This window comes from Poecilia reticulata, linkage group LG13 (genome assembly GCF_000633615.1).
Source record: "Poecilia reticulata strain Guanapo linkage group LG13, Guppy_female_1.0+MT, whole genome shotgun sequence".
NCBI classification, from domain to species: Eukaryota; Metazoa; Chordata; class Actinopteri; order Cyprinodontiformes; family Poeciliidae; genus Poecilia; species Poecilia reticulata.
Window position 1 is genome coordinate 4,520,049 of NC_024343.1, and position 19,115 is coordinate 4,539,163.

General features: G+C 40.8%; 2 protein-coding genes across 2 annotated transcripts; one reads left to right on the forward strand and one right to left on the reverse strand.

Annotated features, from left to right (window-relative positions):
- The first annotated feature begins 7,797 nt into the window (after positions 1-7,797).
- Positions 7,798-11,059, forward strand: LOC103474212 (lens fiber membrane intrinsic protein-like). The gene is made up of 5 exons (XM_008425020.2): positions 7,798-7,938; positions 8,448-8,636; positions 10,424-10,573; positions 10,664-10,798; positions 10,869-11,059. Exons 2-5 carry the CDS (start codon positions 8,462-8,464, stop codon positions 10,928-10,930), a joined length of 522 nt encoding a protein of 173 aa, XP_008423242.1. The 5' UTR covers positions 7,798-7,938; positions 8,448-8,461; the 3' UTR covers positions 10,931-11,059.
- Positions 11,060-11,870: 811 nt separating this feature from the next.
- Positions 11,871-18,763, reverse strand: LOC103474213 (heat shock cognate 71 kDa protein-like). Its single transcript, XM_008425021.2, has 9 exons — positions 18,606-18,763; positions 16,839-17,048; positions 16,526-16,731; positions 16,033-16,185; positions 14,483-15,038; positions 14,211-14,413; positions 13,929-14,127; positions 13,590-13,822; positions 11,871-12,320 (listed from the first exon to the last, which is right to left on the reverse strand). Exons 2-9 carry the CDS (start codon positions 17,041-17,043, stop codon positions 12,162-12,164), a joined length of 1,914 nt encoding a protein of 637 aa, XP_008423243.1. The 5' UTR covers positions 17,044-17,048; positions 18,606-18,763; the 3' UTR covers positions 11,871-12,161.
- Positions 18,764-19,115: the final 352 nt, after the last annotated feature.

Genomic DNA, 19,115 nt, shown 5'->3' on the forward strand with positions numbered 1-19,115 from the left:
GAGTTGAAGCTCCGTCTCACAGGGGACTCCGCCAGACGTTCCCAGCAGACCCTCACTACACGTTTGGGCCTGCCAGGTCTGACCGGCTTCCTCCCCCMCCACCGGAGCCAACTCACCACCAGGTAGTGGTCAGTGGACAGCTCCGCACCTCTCTTCACCCGAGTGGCCAAGACATATGGTCGCAGATCCGATGAAACGATGACAAAATCGATCATCGAAGGGTGTCCTGGTGCCAAGTGCACATATGGACACCCTTATGCTTGAACATGGTGTTTGTGATTGACAATCCGTGACGAGCACAGAAGTCCAACAACAGAACACCACTCGAGTTCAGATTGGGGGGGCCATCCCTCCCAACCACGCCACTCCAGGTCTCACTGTCATTGCCCACGCGACCTGCACAATCCTGGGAACAGATGTAAGTGACACAGGGTCATTTTTGAAGAGAAGGTCACCTTTCTAAACCTTTTGCCTAAGTTTTTTAAAAACCTAAGTCATTTTTTGCTTAAAGTTTTTTGGGGGATTTTCCCTCAAAATCACTGTTGGCAAAAAACGACTTAGTCCATTATTTTAGCAGGGGGACGATAAGCGAGCATTTTAAGTTCAGTGGAAAGAAACAGTGTGATTGAAAATAGTGCACAAGCAACGAAAGCAGAGTCCATTATAGAGTCTTGTGGAGATTCAAAAACTGAAGACTGCAGCTCGAGTCAGAGCTTTGGACATTGAAGAGGGGCCGGGGGATTTGTGTTTTCTGATCCCTGTCTGTCTCAGGTCCTGGGGTCCGTGACTCCTCGCACACAAAAATTCACATGGAGAAACTCCACACCCACACAGTCTAACAGACTAGTTTGCATTTGTACCCATGTTAGGGCTTTCTGTTGACTTCCATTCATTTAACTGTATTTATACCTAACCCAGACATTTGTCCTCGCCTTTGCTAGTCTATTCCTAACTCTAACCTTAACCAAAACTTAATTCACACCACACTTCTAAACCTGACTAGTACAGAACAGAAGTGCAAAGAAAAAAAAAATCAGGACCAGGAGACGATAAACATGGTGAAAGTGGTCCTGTGTATCTGGTATAAAACTACACACACACACTCACACACAGGTGTTTGAATTCAGGTGTTTACGCACACACTATCTCGGGCGTTGGTTGCCACTGAATACATCACGTATTAATAGCCTGGTTCTTTTCAGCCATGCTGTTATAAAAGCATCTGTTTCTCACTGGTTAATGTGTCATTTTTTTCTCTTTTCGCAGGTTTATAACTAAACTTCTCTTGTATTCCCTTCATCCTTTTTTCTCCCCTCTATTCTTATTTTCATCTTTCCCTTTTAGCTGTTTGCCACCTCTCTTACTTTCTTTTTTTCTCTCTCTTTAAAGCTGTTGGGTGTCTCCATTAGCACTCAGACAAACGTGCTACATTGTCAGACAAGTGACATTTAGAAAAGAAAGAGGAAAAGAAAAGGAAGCAGCCAGGAGGTCCGTGGTCACTTTCTAGGTGCTGAGAAAATCCAAAGTTCAGGAGAGTGACTAATGTTGACAGGACAGCTATTACAGTTACACTTTTCTTTTTAGAAAAAGAGGCAGGAAAGAAAGCCTCAGGAATTGTGTCGCGTGGGGAAACGAACTGCCCCTATCAGATGAAAACATTTAAACTTTTGACCTACATACAAAAAGCTGTGTGTGTGGCAGAAAACTGACACTGCTCCTCACCCTGAACACATCTTCCTGAAAAAGAAACAAAGGATCAGCCACATCCTGCTGTGAGGCTATTTTCCTTGAGTTCAGACAGGAAGGCTGGTTGTAGACGTTAGTAAGACGGAACTGAATACAGGACAGTCCTGGGAGAAAACCTGTCAGTGCCTAAAAGTGAAAAAAAGCCCTGAGGATTGACAGACAAGAACCATCAATGTAAAGACAGAGCAACAATGGCTCAAAATACACAAACAGAATGGCCTATTCAAAGTCCAGATCTAGGTTAACTTTAAAATCTGTGGCTGAAAACACAACTGAGACATTTTATTTGGAAAATAATGCTGAAAAAAATAGTCTGTACTTCAAATTCACAATTGTGCTGCTACCTTGTGTTGTTCTATCCCATAAGCTGGTGGTGTCTATAATGAGAGAAAATGTGATTTATTTTTCTTCAAGTGTGAATATTTTTGCGAGTCGCACTAAAATGCGACTTCTGTTTCACGCTGAGGAATCTGGAATTTCCCTGCCTGAATTTTAAATGAATAGGATCTGTGGAGTGTTTGGTGGTAGAATAAAATATAAGACTAAAAAATAACACAAAGTTTTAAAAACCACCAGTTTAACATCGGCAAATACGCAAAATAATAACTGGGAGAAACCATTTGCGTGTCACGTTGTCCATCCATCCATTTTCTGACACTTTTGTCTCTAGTGGGGTCGGGAGGGGTGCTGGTGCCTATCTCCAGCCTATCCTCAAGAGGTGGGGTACACCCTGGACAGGTCTGTTGCAGGGAAACACAGAGACACACAGGATGTTTGTCCTGTGTGGTTGTTTAACCATGCACACACACCTAGGGACAATTTGGAGAAGCCAATTAACCTGACAGTCATGTTTTTGGACTGTGGGAGGAAACTGGAGTACCTGGAGAAAACCCTCACATGCACAGGGAGAACATCCAAACTCCATGCAGAAAGACCGGGGCCAGGAATCGAACCCAGAACCTTCGTGCTGCAAGGCAACAGCTCTACCAACTGCGCCACTGTGCAGCCCACGTGTCATGTTATCGTTTTCATCATTTACATGCTATCGAACTTCACTCAGTCTGAGACTTTGACTCTGTGAAATTGAGTAAATCTGTCTCTTCTGAATGGGTGATTTATCCTGATTATTGATCACGTATTAGCATTCATATAAGTAATGACTGGTGAGCTTAGGAGCATTTGCTCAGGATCTTTAAGGGAAAACATGTAACTGTCCAAAAATGTAAAAAATGCTAAAAAGCTGTGATTGTTGCTGATAGTGATCTAGTGTGTCGGTGTGATCCGTATAAATAAAACAATTAAGATAAGCGCCGCTCTGTTTTCATGTGACTGAGAATATTAATGTGGGGACGTGAATAGACTGTCAGCAATAGCAGGATGCACATGTTTAATAGCAGGGTTACAATATATTGCCTAAACCTCATTACAAACATGGTTGCACATTGAAGAGTTTAATTATGCAGAAAGCAGAGGCACTGATATATGATGATGCTTTCATCTATGCAAGGGGGAAAAAGTGTCACTGGAGGATTTAGTGTCTGAGAAAACACTGAGGATCTTGGCGTCTTTCACCTTTGATCTGTAAGCAGAGATCTGTAGGTATCGGAGGGATCTAACTCCACTTGGACACGGAGAAGTTTCCACAAACGAACGAGACCGGAAGGCCGTGATCTCTCCAGGAAGTTTGGAAAACCTTCCTTGGAAAATCAACCGTACCTGGTTTCTGTTTAGTACCAACTGGTTTGTTTCACACCCTGATTAAATCTACCTCAATTCCTGGATATTCACAGAACAAATACACTTTTACTAAGACTAAATAGTACACAGGTTGACTCTCTTGACTATATTAGATGAATTTTGGGACAGGAGTCTGCAAGCTTTGCAATCCAAAGAGCTGCCAACGTCCCATGATCCTTTTGATAAACATCTACTACAGGAAATTTGTAAATTTTAGAGAACAACCATTTAACTTGTATTTGTGAGTGTTAAGATAAAGAAAAGAGGTTAGATAAAGTGTGCTCCACGTAGTTTCCAGCCCAATACCAAGATAATTAGATCAGAAATAAATATTACTGCTACATAATAGTGTCTTTGTGTTGTGGATATTTAATGTAAGACTTCAATGGAAAAGCTTAAAAATGGCTAAAACCTTAAGAGTATCTATATTTGGAAAGTGCACCTGTGTGTGTGTGTGTGTGTGTGTTTTTTTTCTGTATGTTTTCATGTTTAGCTAGTGGCTCCTTTTGACTTTTCAAAAGAGCCACATGTGGCTCCAGAGCCACAGGTTGAAGACCACTTGCACAATAAAGGCAGCCGAATAAAAACATCACAGGTTTTTATTTCAAATGTCAAAATTCATCTTTGGTTTTCCTTCCACTTTCCAGTCGTGTGTGTGTGTTTGGTAGAGACATGTCAAACTGAATTATTTTAAATTCACAAGTCTGTGGTTTTAATTTGAGAAATCAAAAAAAAAGAAAAAAAAAAAGCTAAAGCAATATAAACACTTCTGCAAGACCCAAACAAGTTTACGTGGAGCCGTTTGCTCCAAAATGAATTTCCGTCTCATGTAACCATAGCAAACCTCTTTTGAAGGTGCAATGAAATAAGTTTGTGTCTCTGATTCAGAGAGGCCTTGTAGCAAGAAAAGAAAAAGGAATGAGCTCAAGTTTTTCAACCGGAGCCAAATGACCCTGAAGTCTGAATAAACTCCTGGTACGTTGTATCATGTTCCGAGAACCGCTCCCCCCGCCCCCTCCTTCCAAAAAAAGAAAAACGCCTCATCTACGAGAAAGTGTGCACGAGCTGATGCCTTCCTTCCTCAGATTGCAGCATTGTGAAGCTGAACGTGGCTTAATGAGAGCGGGAAGCCTTCATCTTGGAGTACAGCCCCCGAAACGTGACAGCACTGGGATATGAAAAGCTTCTTCACCCCCCCCTCCTATGTCAGCTCTGTCATCCACTGGGTGAACCTTCCATGTGCAGATCTTATTAGCTGAAGAACCAGCTGCAGCACTGCAGCAGGGAGACATTCAGACAGTGTGGAAAACATGTTGGACTCCGTCGTCTTAAGCTAACACCATCTGGGTCCCACCAGGCCAGGGGGATGACGGTAATCCACTGTAACTTGAACAGGTCACATGATTCAGGTGGGTGGTGCAATCCTGTGCTTTTAGGCATGCGGGTTACGATTTTAACATTAAATGGTCTTATACAGGAGAACTGATGCACAGTAGGTTTAACATGACCCCTACCCAGGTAGTTCAACGCTGCAATCCTCAAAAAACTTTACTATAACTTCATGTTGTAGTATTATTTTTATTCATAAAAATCTCAAAATGTTTACACAACTCACCTGATATAAGCCTAAGAGTTTCATATACAATGTTTGTATATGAAACTTTGTACATTTTCATGTACAATGTTTGCAAAACACACATTCATTAAAAAAAGAAAAGAAAAGAAAAACAGTGGAACCCCCTTGACATTGTTGCCCTGGGCTACTGCCCTTGTAAGGTCTTTCTTTCTTGAGTCTCACTGTGACTTTGAACACATTGAATCTTAATTTTTCTTGCTCTACCAAAAAGAAAGTTACGTCATAGAACCTGCCTGACATCACGAAGCAGGGTAAAAGATTTCAAAAAAGCTAAACATCCTGCGCCGAGTGAAAGAACATAATAAAATAAAACACATGAGAAACAAAATCATCCATCCCCATCCATCCATTTTCTTTACACCCTTGTCCCTTAGTGGGATCGTTAGGGTTGCTGGTGCCCATCTCCAGCTAACGTTGCGGGCGAGAGGGGGGGTCACCCTGGACATGTCGCCAGTCTGCCGCAGAGAAACAAAATCAAACATCTATTCATCAATTTAAGACTTTTGAAGCACAGTAAGAGCAGCAACACGCAAAAAATAGAGAAAACACCAACAGCCAAAAACCTTTCCTCCTAAAATTACATCCACAATTAATTTAGCAAAACTCAGAACAACAAGTGAGGCACTACAGGTCATGCTTGCCTCAGTGTTCATGATTCATGAATTTCACTTGGTTGAAAAGAAGACAATAAGTCTCACATTTACCCACAAAACATCTTGACGATCCCCAAGACTCCAGGGGGAAAAACATTCTCTCCCTGGAACGACGAGACAGAGTCGAACTTTTTAGTCTGAGTGTGATTTGTAAAGACGGAGAGATAAAATAAATCTGCGATGCGTCACAAACCATGCATACATTTTAAGTTCCTTCTCAGGTTATACGCATGATTATCACAATACCATCCACGCTGCTCAATTACAGCGAAATCTCTCCAGAGCTCAACCCAAGCATGAAATGGAGCTCAATCAGATCCGACAGACGATCCGTCTTCATTATGCTGTACGGTAAACTCATACCGTGTTCTGACAATTACATGTGTCGTGTTGTTTTAGCATGAAAACCTTTGAAGTTCAAGCAATGTCATTTTCATATTTGTGCAATCTCTAAACAGGTGAACGTTCAGCAGAGAGTACAGCATTGAAAAGTAACTGGAAAGCACCACCTAGTGGTGACGTGGGGACATTTCTTTTATTTTCAAGGTGGTCTCTTTGTGTAGATGGAAAAAAAAAAACTAAGGGAAACGCAGAACTCAACTTGCTTCAAAGCTCCTGCTTTACAGTGTTGCCCTGGCAACCGTAGTTAAATCAATGTAGTCCAAAGCTGCTGTGCCGAACTACAGAACCTCCATTATGGTGCGTTCAATACACCTAATGACAGCAATTTATTTCTGTCTCCCACAGCTTGTTTCCTTCAAACAGACCGAAAAGTATTTTCTCTACTTTAACTTAAGAAAAAACAATTAAATGCACTTGCTGCGTGTTTCATTTTAAAGAAAAACTTGTGAAACTATTTTAAAATTGTCTCTACTTTGTCACGTCACAACCACAACATTAGGGTTTTTCTGAGATTTTATGTCAGATCAGCACAAATCACAAGATAATACATAGTTTTAAACTTTGTGGGTTAAAAAAGTCAAAGTGCAGTAAAAAAAGAAAGAAAAGAAATTAGTTCTGAATCCATAAGTAGAGAATAAATGTATAATTTATATGTATAACTTTCTGCTGATTCCAAGCCAAGCAGGAGGAAAAAACAAATGGAAGTCTTTATCAAGGCCAAGTGTGACCCAAATTGTACTTTAATGCATATGTGCATTAACATTTTTGTATTTGCACATGGGAAACAAATGTGAGAAAGTTTCAGAAATGTGAATACTTCCACATTTTGTGCAACAGCATGATAGTGCAGATGCTTAGACTATTGGAAAAACGAATAAAATAATATTTTCAGCGTTGTTGTTTTTTTTTTGTTTTTTTTTTAATTCTACAAGAATAAATCTGAACAAAAAGCCCCGAATCATCTTCCCTTCATTTTACTCACCACACTGTTCCGCCAAGTCATTCGCATTCAATGTTGGTCATAATTATATACGTTTTTTTGTGTGTGTGTTTTTTAAATAAATGTCTGAGCAATTTTTCATCTGCAATTAAACTCATTTCATTTCTCCGGGACGGCTGAGTGCCAATTAAAAGGCGGCTTCTCGAAAATACAGCACTTAACGCATAATAAATCAAAGATAGCAGCAATTTGTCTTTCAGTTTTCATTAAGAGTCGCAGAGAAATGAACAGGAACAGCGCGGCGAGTGCACTTCCTCTAATGTATTCACCATTTAAACTTTAATGTCCGAGGGAAGAAATTATGGATTGGAATTTATGCAAATTGCGCAGTTTCAATTAATAATAATCTGGACCGGGTGGTCTGGCGCAGACAAATAATTACCGAGAAGGGATTTGCAAACATATTTAAAAAAACAGAAAAAAAACGACTGAACTGCTGTATTACGACGGGTTTTGTTTTTGCACCGGCCTGGGCCTGTTGCAGGTCACGGGTTTACTGTGTGGGGTTTGAAAGAAAAGCCCCCCGTCATCAGTATTAACTGAGGCGTTTTGTATTTTCAGCAGATTCCCCCTTAAACACAGAACTCACCCGCTGTGATTGGTTGCGGCTCCGCAGGGCTCCATTGTCCCGCCGATCCGTTTGTTCGCTCGGTTTCCTGCACACAAACAAAACTTTCCTGCCATCCCGGGCTGCTTTGTGCTGTGACCACCTGGAATATTGGATTCCCTCAACTATTTCCCGAGGAAAAGAACAAAACGCAAAGGTATGCAGTCGAGTCCTTTCCAAATCTGCATTTTTGATAGTTATTTTCTAATGTACGTATTGAATTGAAATGTGATGTTTTTTCTTTGTTTTTTTGGATAAAAATGCCAGAAAGGTCCACTTTGCATAACATATTCCAAGAAGATGTCATGTTTTTATGGATGCTCCACTGAATCTAAGCAAGCAAGAATATTCTTTGGCTCATTTTGCCTCCTGTTTGGTATTCCTGGAAAGCCTCCTGATTTATTCAGTCAAACATGTTTAACATCACTCTGAAGGTGTCAAAGGTCAACGAGGTATTAGATCAAACCGGCCTGCTTCTTCATGTGGAGTAAGGGCTGATACTTCTGGAATTATTTACCCCCCCAAGTTCCCTCATGCATCTTTTCCCGGTTTCTTCCATATTTCTGAGTTGTCACACCGAACGCTGGCTGTAATCAGTGAAGCAGCGCCGTCCGGATCCGTCTCGAGCCCTGACCTGCCCTTTCTTCTTCTTCTTCTCCCTCTCAGTATATTTCAGCAGGATGTACAGCTTCATGGGAGGCGGGTTGTTCTGTGCCGGAGTCGGGAACATACTCCTCATCGTTTCTACAGCAACAGACTACTGGATGCAGTACCGCCACTCCAGTAACTACATGCACCAGGGCCTGTGGCGGTACTGTGTGCCTGGGAAGTGCATGACGCACACTGACAGCATTGGTGAGTCTCGCTCCACGCTGGCTGGGGATCGTTGTGTGTTTTAGTGTCTGACTGTGTGTCGCAATCAGGTTTGTTTGCTTTCCAGTGAACAGTGAAAGTCCAAGGCGCATCATGGATCAGATGGAAAAACTTTTGAAGTCTCTTTGTTTCAGAAAGATGTAAAATCGGTGGACCAAACTTCTTCTGATTGCTACTTTACCTTGTTGAACCAATAGAACCGTAAGCTTATTGTGATACATGACGGCGTACTGTAGAACAATAAGTAAGTAGATGCAGCAATGAAACTACAGTCCATAAAATAGGAAACTCTGAACGATTACATTGTGAGATAAAGAAGGAAAAAATGTTAGAAAAATCTGTAAATATAAATTCAAGAACAATAATGATTAGGACTGTAACTAATGATTATTTCAGTAATAGATTAGTCAGTTGATCATTCAGACAGCTGATTGATTAATCGGATTCAAAAAATTGGCACATTTTGCTGATTTTTTTATTTGACCACTTTTTTAATACACTATTTGTAATGCATTTAAAATATATATATATATATTTAGAATTCAGTTACTGTAAAAAAAAAAACATTTTTAAATAAAAAATCAACTTTTTGGCTGAAATGTAATAATATAGCAGTCCTTTAGTTTGTGCACACTGATTCATTTGTAGATTATTAGACTATTTTTTGAATTAACTGATTAATAATTACACAGCAAAAGATACTTAAGGGATTTTTGTTTTTTTTATAGAACTTGGACCATGTGAAGCTAACACTATATTCTATGACACTTCAGGAGTTCTTGGTAGAACATGTTTACAGAGGTGTTTTTTCATTTTATTTTTATCTTAAATGCAAAATGCATGATTTTTTATAGAGTTTTGGCCTAAATTTTGCTCTGACTGTGTTGTTCTCTCTGCAAATGGCCTATTTTTGAGTCTGTACATTCCAGTTAATTAATCATCGATTACTTAATTAGTCGACGATTGTTTCAACAATCGATCGTTCATGATTAATCGCTTCAGCCCTAATAATGACATCAAAAGACCGAAAAAAAAAGTTTTCTGCCAAGGTTTTGTATACCTACAATCATCACATTGTGAAACAAAGTTAGTTAAGGGGGAAAAAAAACAACTTTGAAAACAATAAAGACACACAAAAAAATAGATTTTCAAATAATAAGTCAAATGAAAAACAGACACAAAAAGCACAGTGAATACAGAACCCACCACAGATCAGCAGCTCATGGGTCATCAAGGATTACAATGTGAGATAAAATTTCAATGTTACAAAGAACAATAAAAATAGAACATTCAGTTCAATCTGATGTAGCATATAGAATGACCTAAGACAGCGGTGTCAAACTCCAGTCCTCAGGGCCGCTGTCCTGGAGTTTTTAGATTTACTACAGGAAAACACTGAAATAAAATGACTTAATTACCTCCTTCTTGTGTAGATAAGTTCTCCAGAGTCTTGCTAACGACCTAATTATTCTATTCAGGTGTGGTGCAGCAGAGCAGTGGCCCTCCAGGACTAGAGTTTGATACCTGTGACCTAAGACTTAAGAAAACTAAGCTTTTAATATTAGCACGTTTTACTTTGACTGAGTAAATGTTTTTCACCTGCACCACTGCGCTCTTCGGATCATTCTCGTGGCCGCTTCCTCTTTCCCCACGGTGACCTTTTGACCCCGAGAAGCACGTAAAGCTTTCCTGTCATGTAGCCGAGAACACGAAACTCTGTCCGCTTTCTCCAGAAACAAACCGACAGAAACATCTCTCTCCTCCCACAGCGTACTGGGACGCCACTCGGGCCTTCATGATCCTCTCCCTGCTGGCTTGTTTCATCGGCATCGTGATCGGCATCATGGCCTTCATCCACTACTCTTCCTTCGACGGGTTTGACAAGACGTTTGCAGCCGGGATCCTCTTCTTCATCTCCTGTAAGTTACTCGCTAATAACCACGCGCTGCTCTCTTTCTCTCTGTTTGTGCCGAACTGAAGGTGGTAACTGCTGAATATCCGTCACGCAGGCTTCTTCGTGCTGCTGGCCATGGCCGTCTACACGGGGGTGACGGTCAACTACTACGGGAAACGCTATGGCAGCTGGCGATTCTCCTGGTCCTACATTATGGGCTGGGTGGCGGTGGTGCTCACCTTTTTCTCAGGTGCAAACCTTAACTTTTTTTGTACACGCATGAATATATTTCACTCGTTTTAATCAAGCGTTCTTTCTAGGTATCTTCTACATGTGTGCCTACCGGATGCACGAATGCCCAAGGAACTCCAACTCGCGCTGAAGCGCTTCAGAATCTGTAAGCGATACCACATGGCTGAAACGAACCAGAGTCGATGTGAATCTTCCCAACAACTTCCCGTAACTCGTCACGTTCAACGATAAGCAAAAAATAAAGGAGAAGAAAGTGTTCCATTTGTTTCATTTTTTAAATGTCTGTACTGATAATTTCATTGCTTTTCAGCTGGATCGCAGCTGAAGGATCTCGGGATCAGTACGGAAAATGAATTGCAGCGCTAATTTCTCAACCATTGGTGTCTAATCAAATCAATTTGATTCACTGATTATACATGACTATTAAAACTGTCATAAATTCTAATTTTGTTTAATTTTATGGTAGCTTCTTAAATGCGCTTGGTCAGGTTGGGATTTTTAGTGCTTTCCTTCCATTTGTCTGGACAATCTTTGTCTATTAAACTGGGGGAACCATTTTCCTCTACAAATCCAGCAACTGGTGGTGTTCCTCAAGGTTTCACCTTGGAACCACTACATATGCTTCCTTTGGGTTGAATATTTCATTTGATCATCATGAAAAATAACCGTTAAATGTTTCTAACTGCCATTGAACACCAATGACCGTACAGTGGTTAAAATCTACTCTGAATTGCACTAAAAAGATCCAATTTTTTGTGCAGTTTCTACTTAACTGTTGAAACTCATCAAGCCTTTTTACAGTTAAGTCATAATAATTTAACCTCTTTGAAATTAGCACCTCTTAGCACTATCGCGTCTTCGAATGCGACACTGAAACATCAAAATATGGAGCCATTTTGGTTTGTAGAAAGAGTGAGTGTAAACTCTGAGTTGTTTTTGTTCCTTTTAACTTGTTTCAAAGGAAACATAATAGATCAACCTTTAAAGTTACATCACAGAAATTCCACTTATAGTTATTGAAAATACTAGAAAGTTGTGCATTTTATAGAGACCAGAAGACTTGCAAGAAGTAAAATGAGTCCAAAGTTATTTATTTATTTATTCATTCTTCTTTTGGTGAAGAACTGTGCAACATACAACTTCATCTCAAAGTAATCAACAGAAATACTTTGAGGCAATATAAACATTAACCATTTTAACTTAGAAACTCGCAGAGAGTTTAAAAAAACAACAACAGATAAACAATGTCCAGAGGACAGTAATTATTTGTTTACTTTTCAGAACATGCATTGGAAATATGAATAAGGCCGTCTGTGACATCGAACATAAAGAAAGAACATCTGTTGAGGCTTCAGTGCAGCTTAGTCGACCTCCTCTATGGTGGGGCCCGAGACCCCTCCTGTTCGGGGCGCACCAGCTCCTGGCATCTGTCCTTCACTCTGGTACAGCTTGGTCATAATCGGGTTGCACAACTTCTCAAGCTCCTTCTGCTGGTGCTCAAACTCCTCTTTCTCTGCAGTCTAAAAAAAACAAACAAAGAAACAAACAATGTTAAATATAATTTTCTACTATTTTCTGGGTAAAAATAAAGCTGAGAAGTGCCAGGATATTTTCAATTCAGTAATTCTTAAATTAAACCTTTTCCTAAAATAACTTGGGTTTTTCTTTCTACTGTGGGAAATATGCAACATAAAATTCTGCAGAGAGAATTATTTTAACCTGCTCTAAACAATTTATTAATTTGTGTGCACAGCTGGCCCGTTACCGCATGGTCGTTGCTATGTCGACAGACGGAGATAATGACCAACAAACTCCATCTTTGCTGTTTTAGATTATTGAATAACAGAAAATGGGAACCATATTTGGATTGATTTTTTTTTTTACAACACAATGGGAATACTATAATCACCAGCAGAAAAACATATTGACATATACGGATGGATGAGAACGAGTCTGAGAACATGGAGGATCTGCGTCAGGCTGTTTTGCAGCAAGGAACCGGAAGAGAATAAAGCTGGTGATCAATATTGATTAAAAATAGACTTGAAAGTAGGGTGGAGAAATATTCCAGTGGGGCTGTGACCAGAAAATGGTTTTTCACGGTGATCAGTCGGCCAATTGGATATTGATCCAGTAAACGCAGACTCCCACTGCAGCTTTATGCCTCTTGTTAGCAGACATAAATTTAGTTGAACACTTAAGGCTGTTACGATAACAAATTTTAATGGACGATAAATTGTCCCAGATATTCTATTACCATGTTCAGACCATTTTCAACTACTTTCATAATAATAATGGCATATTACTCCAAGAATATCCATTCAAAGATTTAAAAAAGTCATTTCTGAAGAACACTTATCTCAATAATCATTCAGCTTAGACAGGGAAAACATGTAAAAGTGGCAGGTAGTGCAAACTACCTACTTTGTAATGAGTGTCAAATGTTTACAGAGTTTCTCAAAATGGCAATATAAAAGGGGAGCATCTCTAACAATCCTTGTCCAAATGGAAATGATTGCGTTCATTTGAATTTGTCCAGCGATTAATTGATTGTGAGCTTATGAGCTCTGCAGCCCAACTCAAAGCTGTCTCAAAATGTCATGTGCAATCTGCAAATACAAGAGCATCTAGTAGCAGTACCAGCCTACAGTATCTTCATGCAGAAATGCTATGATCTGTATACAATCAATGAGTCAGAAGTAGCTAATTTCACAGTGAAAACAGTGTTAACGCCTCTTCAATCTATAAGTCTTACAAAACTGTTGAAACTACTTCTCTCAAACTCGAACCTGATTTTTGTCGAGCCAGCTGATGACCTCGTTGCATTTGTCCAGGATCTTCTTCTTGTCCGATTCGCTGATCTTGTCCTTCAGCTTCTCGTCCTCTACGGTGGACCTAATGTTGAAGGTGTAGGACTCCAGGCTGTTCTTGGCCACCACCTTTTCTCGCTGGAAGTCGTCTTCGGCCCTGTACGTCTCCGCTTCGTGAACCATGCGCTCGATATCCTCTTTGCTCAAGCGGCCTTGGAGAGCAAGGAAGAGAGAAGCAAAATGGGTTATGATGAAAAGCTACGATAAAAACTGACGGCCGGGGTTAGCTTTTCAATAAATTTAAAGGAGTTTTGTTACCTTTGTCGTTTGTGATGGTGATTTTATTCTCCTTCCCGGTGCTCTTGTCGACGGCGGAGACGTTCATGATGCCGTTAGCGTCGATATCGAACGTCACCTCAATCTGAGGGACCCCGCGAGGAGCTGGCGGTATTCCCGTCAGCTCAAATTTCCCGAGGAGGTTGTTATCTTTGGTCATGGCCCTTTCGCCCTCAAACACCTATGAAGACGACAGCTATGGTCAACTCAACTGGAACTTGTTTCATCTTTCGGAAGACGAACGTAAACAGACGGCTGCCTCGCCTGAATGAGCACGCCAGGCTGGTTGTCGGAGTAAGTTGTGAAGGTCTGGGTCTGCTTGGTGGGGATGGTGGTGTTCCTCTTGATCAGCACGGTCATGACGCCGCCTGCCGTCTCAATGCCCAGAGACAAGGGCGTCACGTCCAACAGCAGCAGGTCCTGAACATTCTCGGATTTGTCTCCGCACAAGATGGCCGCCTGGACAGCTGCGAAACAAACGCTTAGCGTCTTCGTCTTGAAATTACAGCGTCATTTAAGGTGTTTAGTGAGCATACCTGCACCGTACGCCACCGCCTCGTCAGGGTTGATGCTCTTGTTGAGTTCCTTCCCGTTAAAAAAGTCCTGCAGGAGCTTCTGGATCTTTGGGATGCGGGTTGAGCCTCCCACCAAGACGATCTCGTGGATCTGAGCCTTGTCCATCTTGGCGTCTCGGAGAGACTTCTCCACGGGCTCCAGCGTTCCGCGGAACAGGTCCGCGTTCAGCTCCTCGAAGCGCGCCCTGGTGATGGACGTGTAGAAGTCGATGCCCTCGTACAGGGAGTCGATCTCGATGCTGGCCTGCGTGCTGGAAGACAGCGTGCGCTTGGCCCGCTCGCAGGCCGTGCGCAGGCGACGCACCGCCCTCTTGTTGTCGCTGATGTCCTTCTTGTACTTGCGCTTGAACTCGGAGATGAAGTGGTTCACCATGCGGTTGTCGAAGTCCTCGCCGCCCAGGTGGGTGTCGCCCGCCGTGGCCTTCACCTCGAAGATGCCGTCCTCGATGGTCAGGATGGAGACGTCGAAAGTGCCGCCGCCCAGGTCGAAGATGAGGACGTTCTTCTCGCATCCCACCTGAAATGAAAAGAGGCATTTTGATCTGTTATTCTAATGTCAGAAGCACTTTATCAACCTTTGATGCTGTTGGTAGTTTTGAATCCAGGAAAAAAAAGGGGATTACAAGATCATACCCATGTATGTATCAAAGCATCTTTTGATCTTTTGGAAACTTTTCACGTTTACCAAACTCAGAAAAGTGCATCAAAGTGTTTTGATGCATTAAATGAAAATAAAAGAGAAATTTAAAAAAAGTAAGCAGAGAGCTTCAAAGCTGAACTAGGAAGTCCTGAGAAAACCATGGACTTAACCTGACATTTTTAACCATCACACCTCACCGTCCCCTTCAACACAGCGGAGCCTAAGACAGTTTTCCTGTAATGTTAGTCAATCAATCAAGTTGATTTGTGCAGCATGTTTCAGCAACAAAGCAGTTCAAAGTGCTTTTCATCACAAAAACCTAAAAATATGAAGTCCTAAAAATAACATACAGACGGCTGTAATGTTAGGTTGTTTCTCCACAATTACCACAGCTTAAGTAAAACAGCAATCTTGACATGCACTGTGTGGGAGACGGATGTGAGCAGCACGCGCATGAGCTTGATTGACAGTGCCTAGACCTTTCCTACTCAATTTGACTGGCTGCTGCTGACCAGGAGCAATATATTTCTGCAGATGGTAATAGGACCACTGGGGGGAGCCAGAACAGCTTGATCTTCCTCACAGATTATCTGTCTCATATTCTTCTGTCAGTACATAGTGACAGTTTTAGCAAATGTGTAAAAACAACCTTTTTTCTTCATTTTTTTATAAAAGTTACCTAATGCAGCTTTAAAACATAGGATGAACGACTATAATTGGGACTCAATTTTCCTCTTCTGTTTACAAAAGCAACAATTTCATTTATATCTAAATCCCTTAAGGAAAAAAAAATTCAAAAGTTAAAGGAAACATTTGTCTGTTAATTGCAAAAAAGTGCTCAGAATCGATTTTTTATTTTTATTTTTTTTACCTTTTTGTCCAAACCGTAAGCAATGGCAGCAGCCGTCGGCTCGTTAATGATACGCAGAACATTGAGCCCAGAAATGGTCCCAGCGTCTTTGGTGGCCTGGCGCTGAGAGTCATTGAAGTAGGCAGGCACAGTCACCACGGCATTTGTTATAGTCTGAACCAAAAAAAAAAAAAAAAAAGAGAGAGAATATATTTTCATATTTTAACGAGATATTTTGTAAATCGATTTGTTCTTTATTGCAGTTTTAAATTGAACTGTTTGTATAAATTCAAACAGGTGTATAAACCCATGTAAGATTCTTAAGATGAATATTGTTATTATGTTTTTACAGCATCCTTTTTGTCTTGGAGATACTAAGGAAAAATTCTGACTCAAAACATGCAGTTTGAGATGCGTTTTGCAATACAAAACGCATCTCAAACACTTCGCAAATGATGAATATATGCCAAAAGTTGTACAGCGGCGAGCTAAAAGTTTGAGTAGACTTGTGTACCTTGCCAAGGTATGCCTCAGCAATCTCCTTCATCTTCAGCAGCACCATGGAGGAGATCTCCTCCGGGTAGAAGGTCTTCGTCTCCCCTTTGTACTCCACTTTCACTTTGGGCCTCGAGCTATCATTGATGATGGTGAAGGGCCAGTGTTTCATGTCTGATTGGACAACGCTATCGTCAAAACGACGCCCAATAAGCCGCTTTGCATCTGAGGAAACAGCAGAGAAACCATCTGTGAGCTTTGTTACTGTCTCCCTAATCAGGTCAGTATTCATACTTTTTTTCTTTCTCTTTAAAAAGGAGCAAAAGTCGTACCAAAAACGGTGTTGTTGGGATTGAGGGCCACCTGGTTCTTGGCTGCATCTCCAATCAGCCTCTCTGTGTCAGTAAAGGCCACATAACTGGGCGTGGTCCGGTTTCCCTGGTCATTAGCAATGATCTCAACTTTCCCGTGCTGAAACACTCCCACACAAGAGTAGGTAGTGCCCAGGTCAATGCCTACAGCTGGTCCCTTGGACATGGTCTCTAAAAGAGGAAGAGTAGTTATTAATCATTAAACAGACAGTATATCACAGACGACCCTGGATCTCTTTAAGCGTCTGTGAAGATTTGTGATGAAGTGTACGGAGCAACAAAGCTATTAACAGACTCTGAGCACATCATACATGAGGGAAGGGGAAAAATCCAGAGCACCTGTTAAAAAGCTATTAGTCAGTCAGAGGCCTAACAACAGGCCTTTATTGTGACAACACGGGTCTCTTCCAGGAACACTGTTCACTACATCCTAACTGACAAAAGAAAAAAGGTTTTCTACAGACTTCATGGGTTTAAGTCAGACCCAGGACACCAAGAATAATAGGATGGAAAGCTAGTTGTAACTTCACTACATGATCACTACAAATAACCAAGAATATTTTAAGTGTTTGGGTCATAGACTGAACACATAAAGTTAAATATCAAACTGTTTCAAGAGTTGAGTGGAGTAGTCTCGCTCCAGATTTATTAGAAGCTGATTTAACTTACAGAGAACCTAATGAAGGGACTTCCAGAACCTAAAATAGACCTAATGACCACATGGTAGCAAAGCCCTAAACAGTTTGCTGTAAATGGGAACATGATTTTTTAAATGTCAGGCTATGAATGAGCTACAACCTCAATTTTTTTTCTACACCAGGCTGCAATGAGATTAACTGTATCTGTGCCATTTGTTTCAGTAGCTCTGCTGTTGCCATGCTGCTTGTGTTCAGCTTGAGTTTTCTTGTCTGTAAAGAAAGAGCATTATTTGTTAAGGCATTAAAAATAAAGTTACTCTCATACAAGTTAATGTTTCTTAGAAAATCTGAATCCTCAGTAAATTTCACTGTCAAAAACGTAAGCATCTTAGCATCAAAACACAAACAATTGCATTTACTTTTAGGTAAATAAATCGAATTAAAAGGGATTTAATTATCATTACTTGATTCAGAGTTTCAAATATAACGATTGAGCATCTCGTTTGCTTGAGCAGACAAAAATCTGGAATAAAGCTTTTATACAAATATTTTACCATTTAATGATGTTGATCCAACTTATCTTGGTTATAATTCGGTTTGACAGCAGGGAGTAGCCTAATGCTACCTTAACAATCTGCATGCTTCTGCACCCCACATTATCCGAAGCAGGTTAAGTGAGAGCTGGGGGCGGTGTATCCTTAAAGAGTGCTAGGAACTTTCTGGAACTTTCCCCTTAATATATGACGTTAAAGAATATTAAAGAAAAGCGTATGGACGTGGAGTTCAAAGGCCCAAAAACTGTTGGAGTTAACCGATGTGAATAGCAATAAGTACAGATAAAATGCAACAACATAATTTCTGACATGTTGCTGGGTGACTTTAATTATGCCAAAAAAGAAAATTGCACCATTGTGACGCAACAAATGGTAATGTAAAACTGGGTAACAGTAAAACATGTAAAACAGTCGTTTGTTTGAAACGTTGCTCGAACGTTAAAGCCTCAAAATCTACTATTTCACGGTTTTTTTCCCCACTACTTAAAAAAAAATACAAATAAACAAATTAATAAGACTAGTAAAACATTAAATACCTTCGTTGAATCAGCAGACTTGCTTCTTCTCGAATTACAGCGGTTGTAACCGATACTCTTGATGAACTTCTCCGTTCAGTAAACCTGGATGAGGACAGTTGTGATTTCCCCGGTTGTCTTGGTGATCTACTTCTCGGCGCGTGTGCTTGCTGCTGCAGAGGCCGCGCCTCCTCATAAACACTGGCACGCGGAATTCTCTAGAACGCTAGAGGAAGCTAGCCAATCATCTGCCGTCATACTTCCCAACCTCTTAAAAAACGAAATTTGTCTCGAATAATGGAGGTTTCTAGTAATGACTAGCAATACTGAAAAAGGAAAGATCCAGTAGCAGCCACAGACTTCTTGTTCATTCACCTACGTTTCAGAGTACTATGTTTTCCTCGGTGTGTAACTTTTTTTTAACACAAAACCTGAACGTTTTTAGATTCTATTTACAAGGGGTAGAAAAATTATTTGTTATCCAGTTTGTAGTGTTGCACTTTTTGTCCAACTACATCTGCAAGCTACATC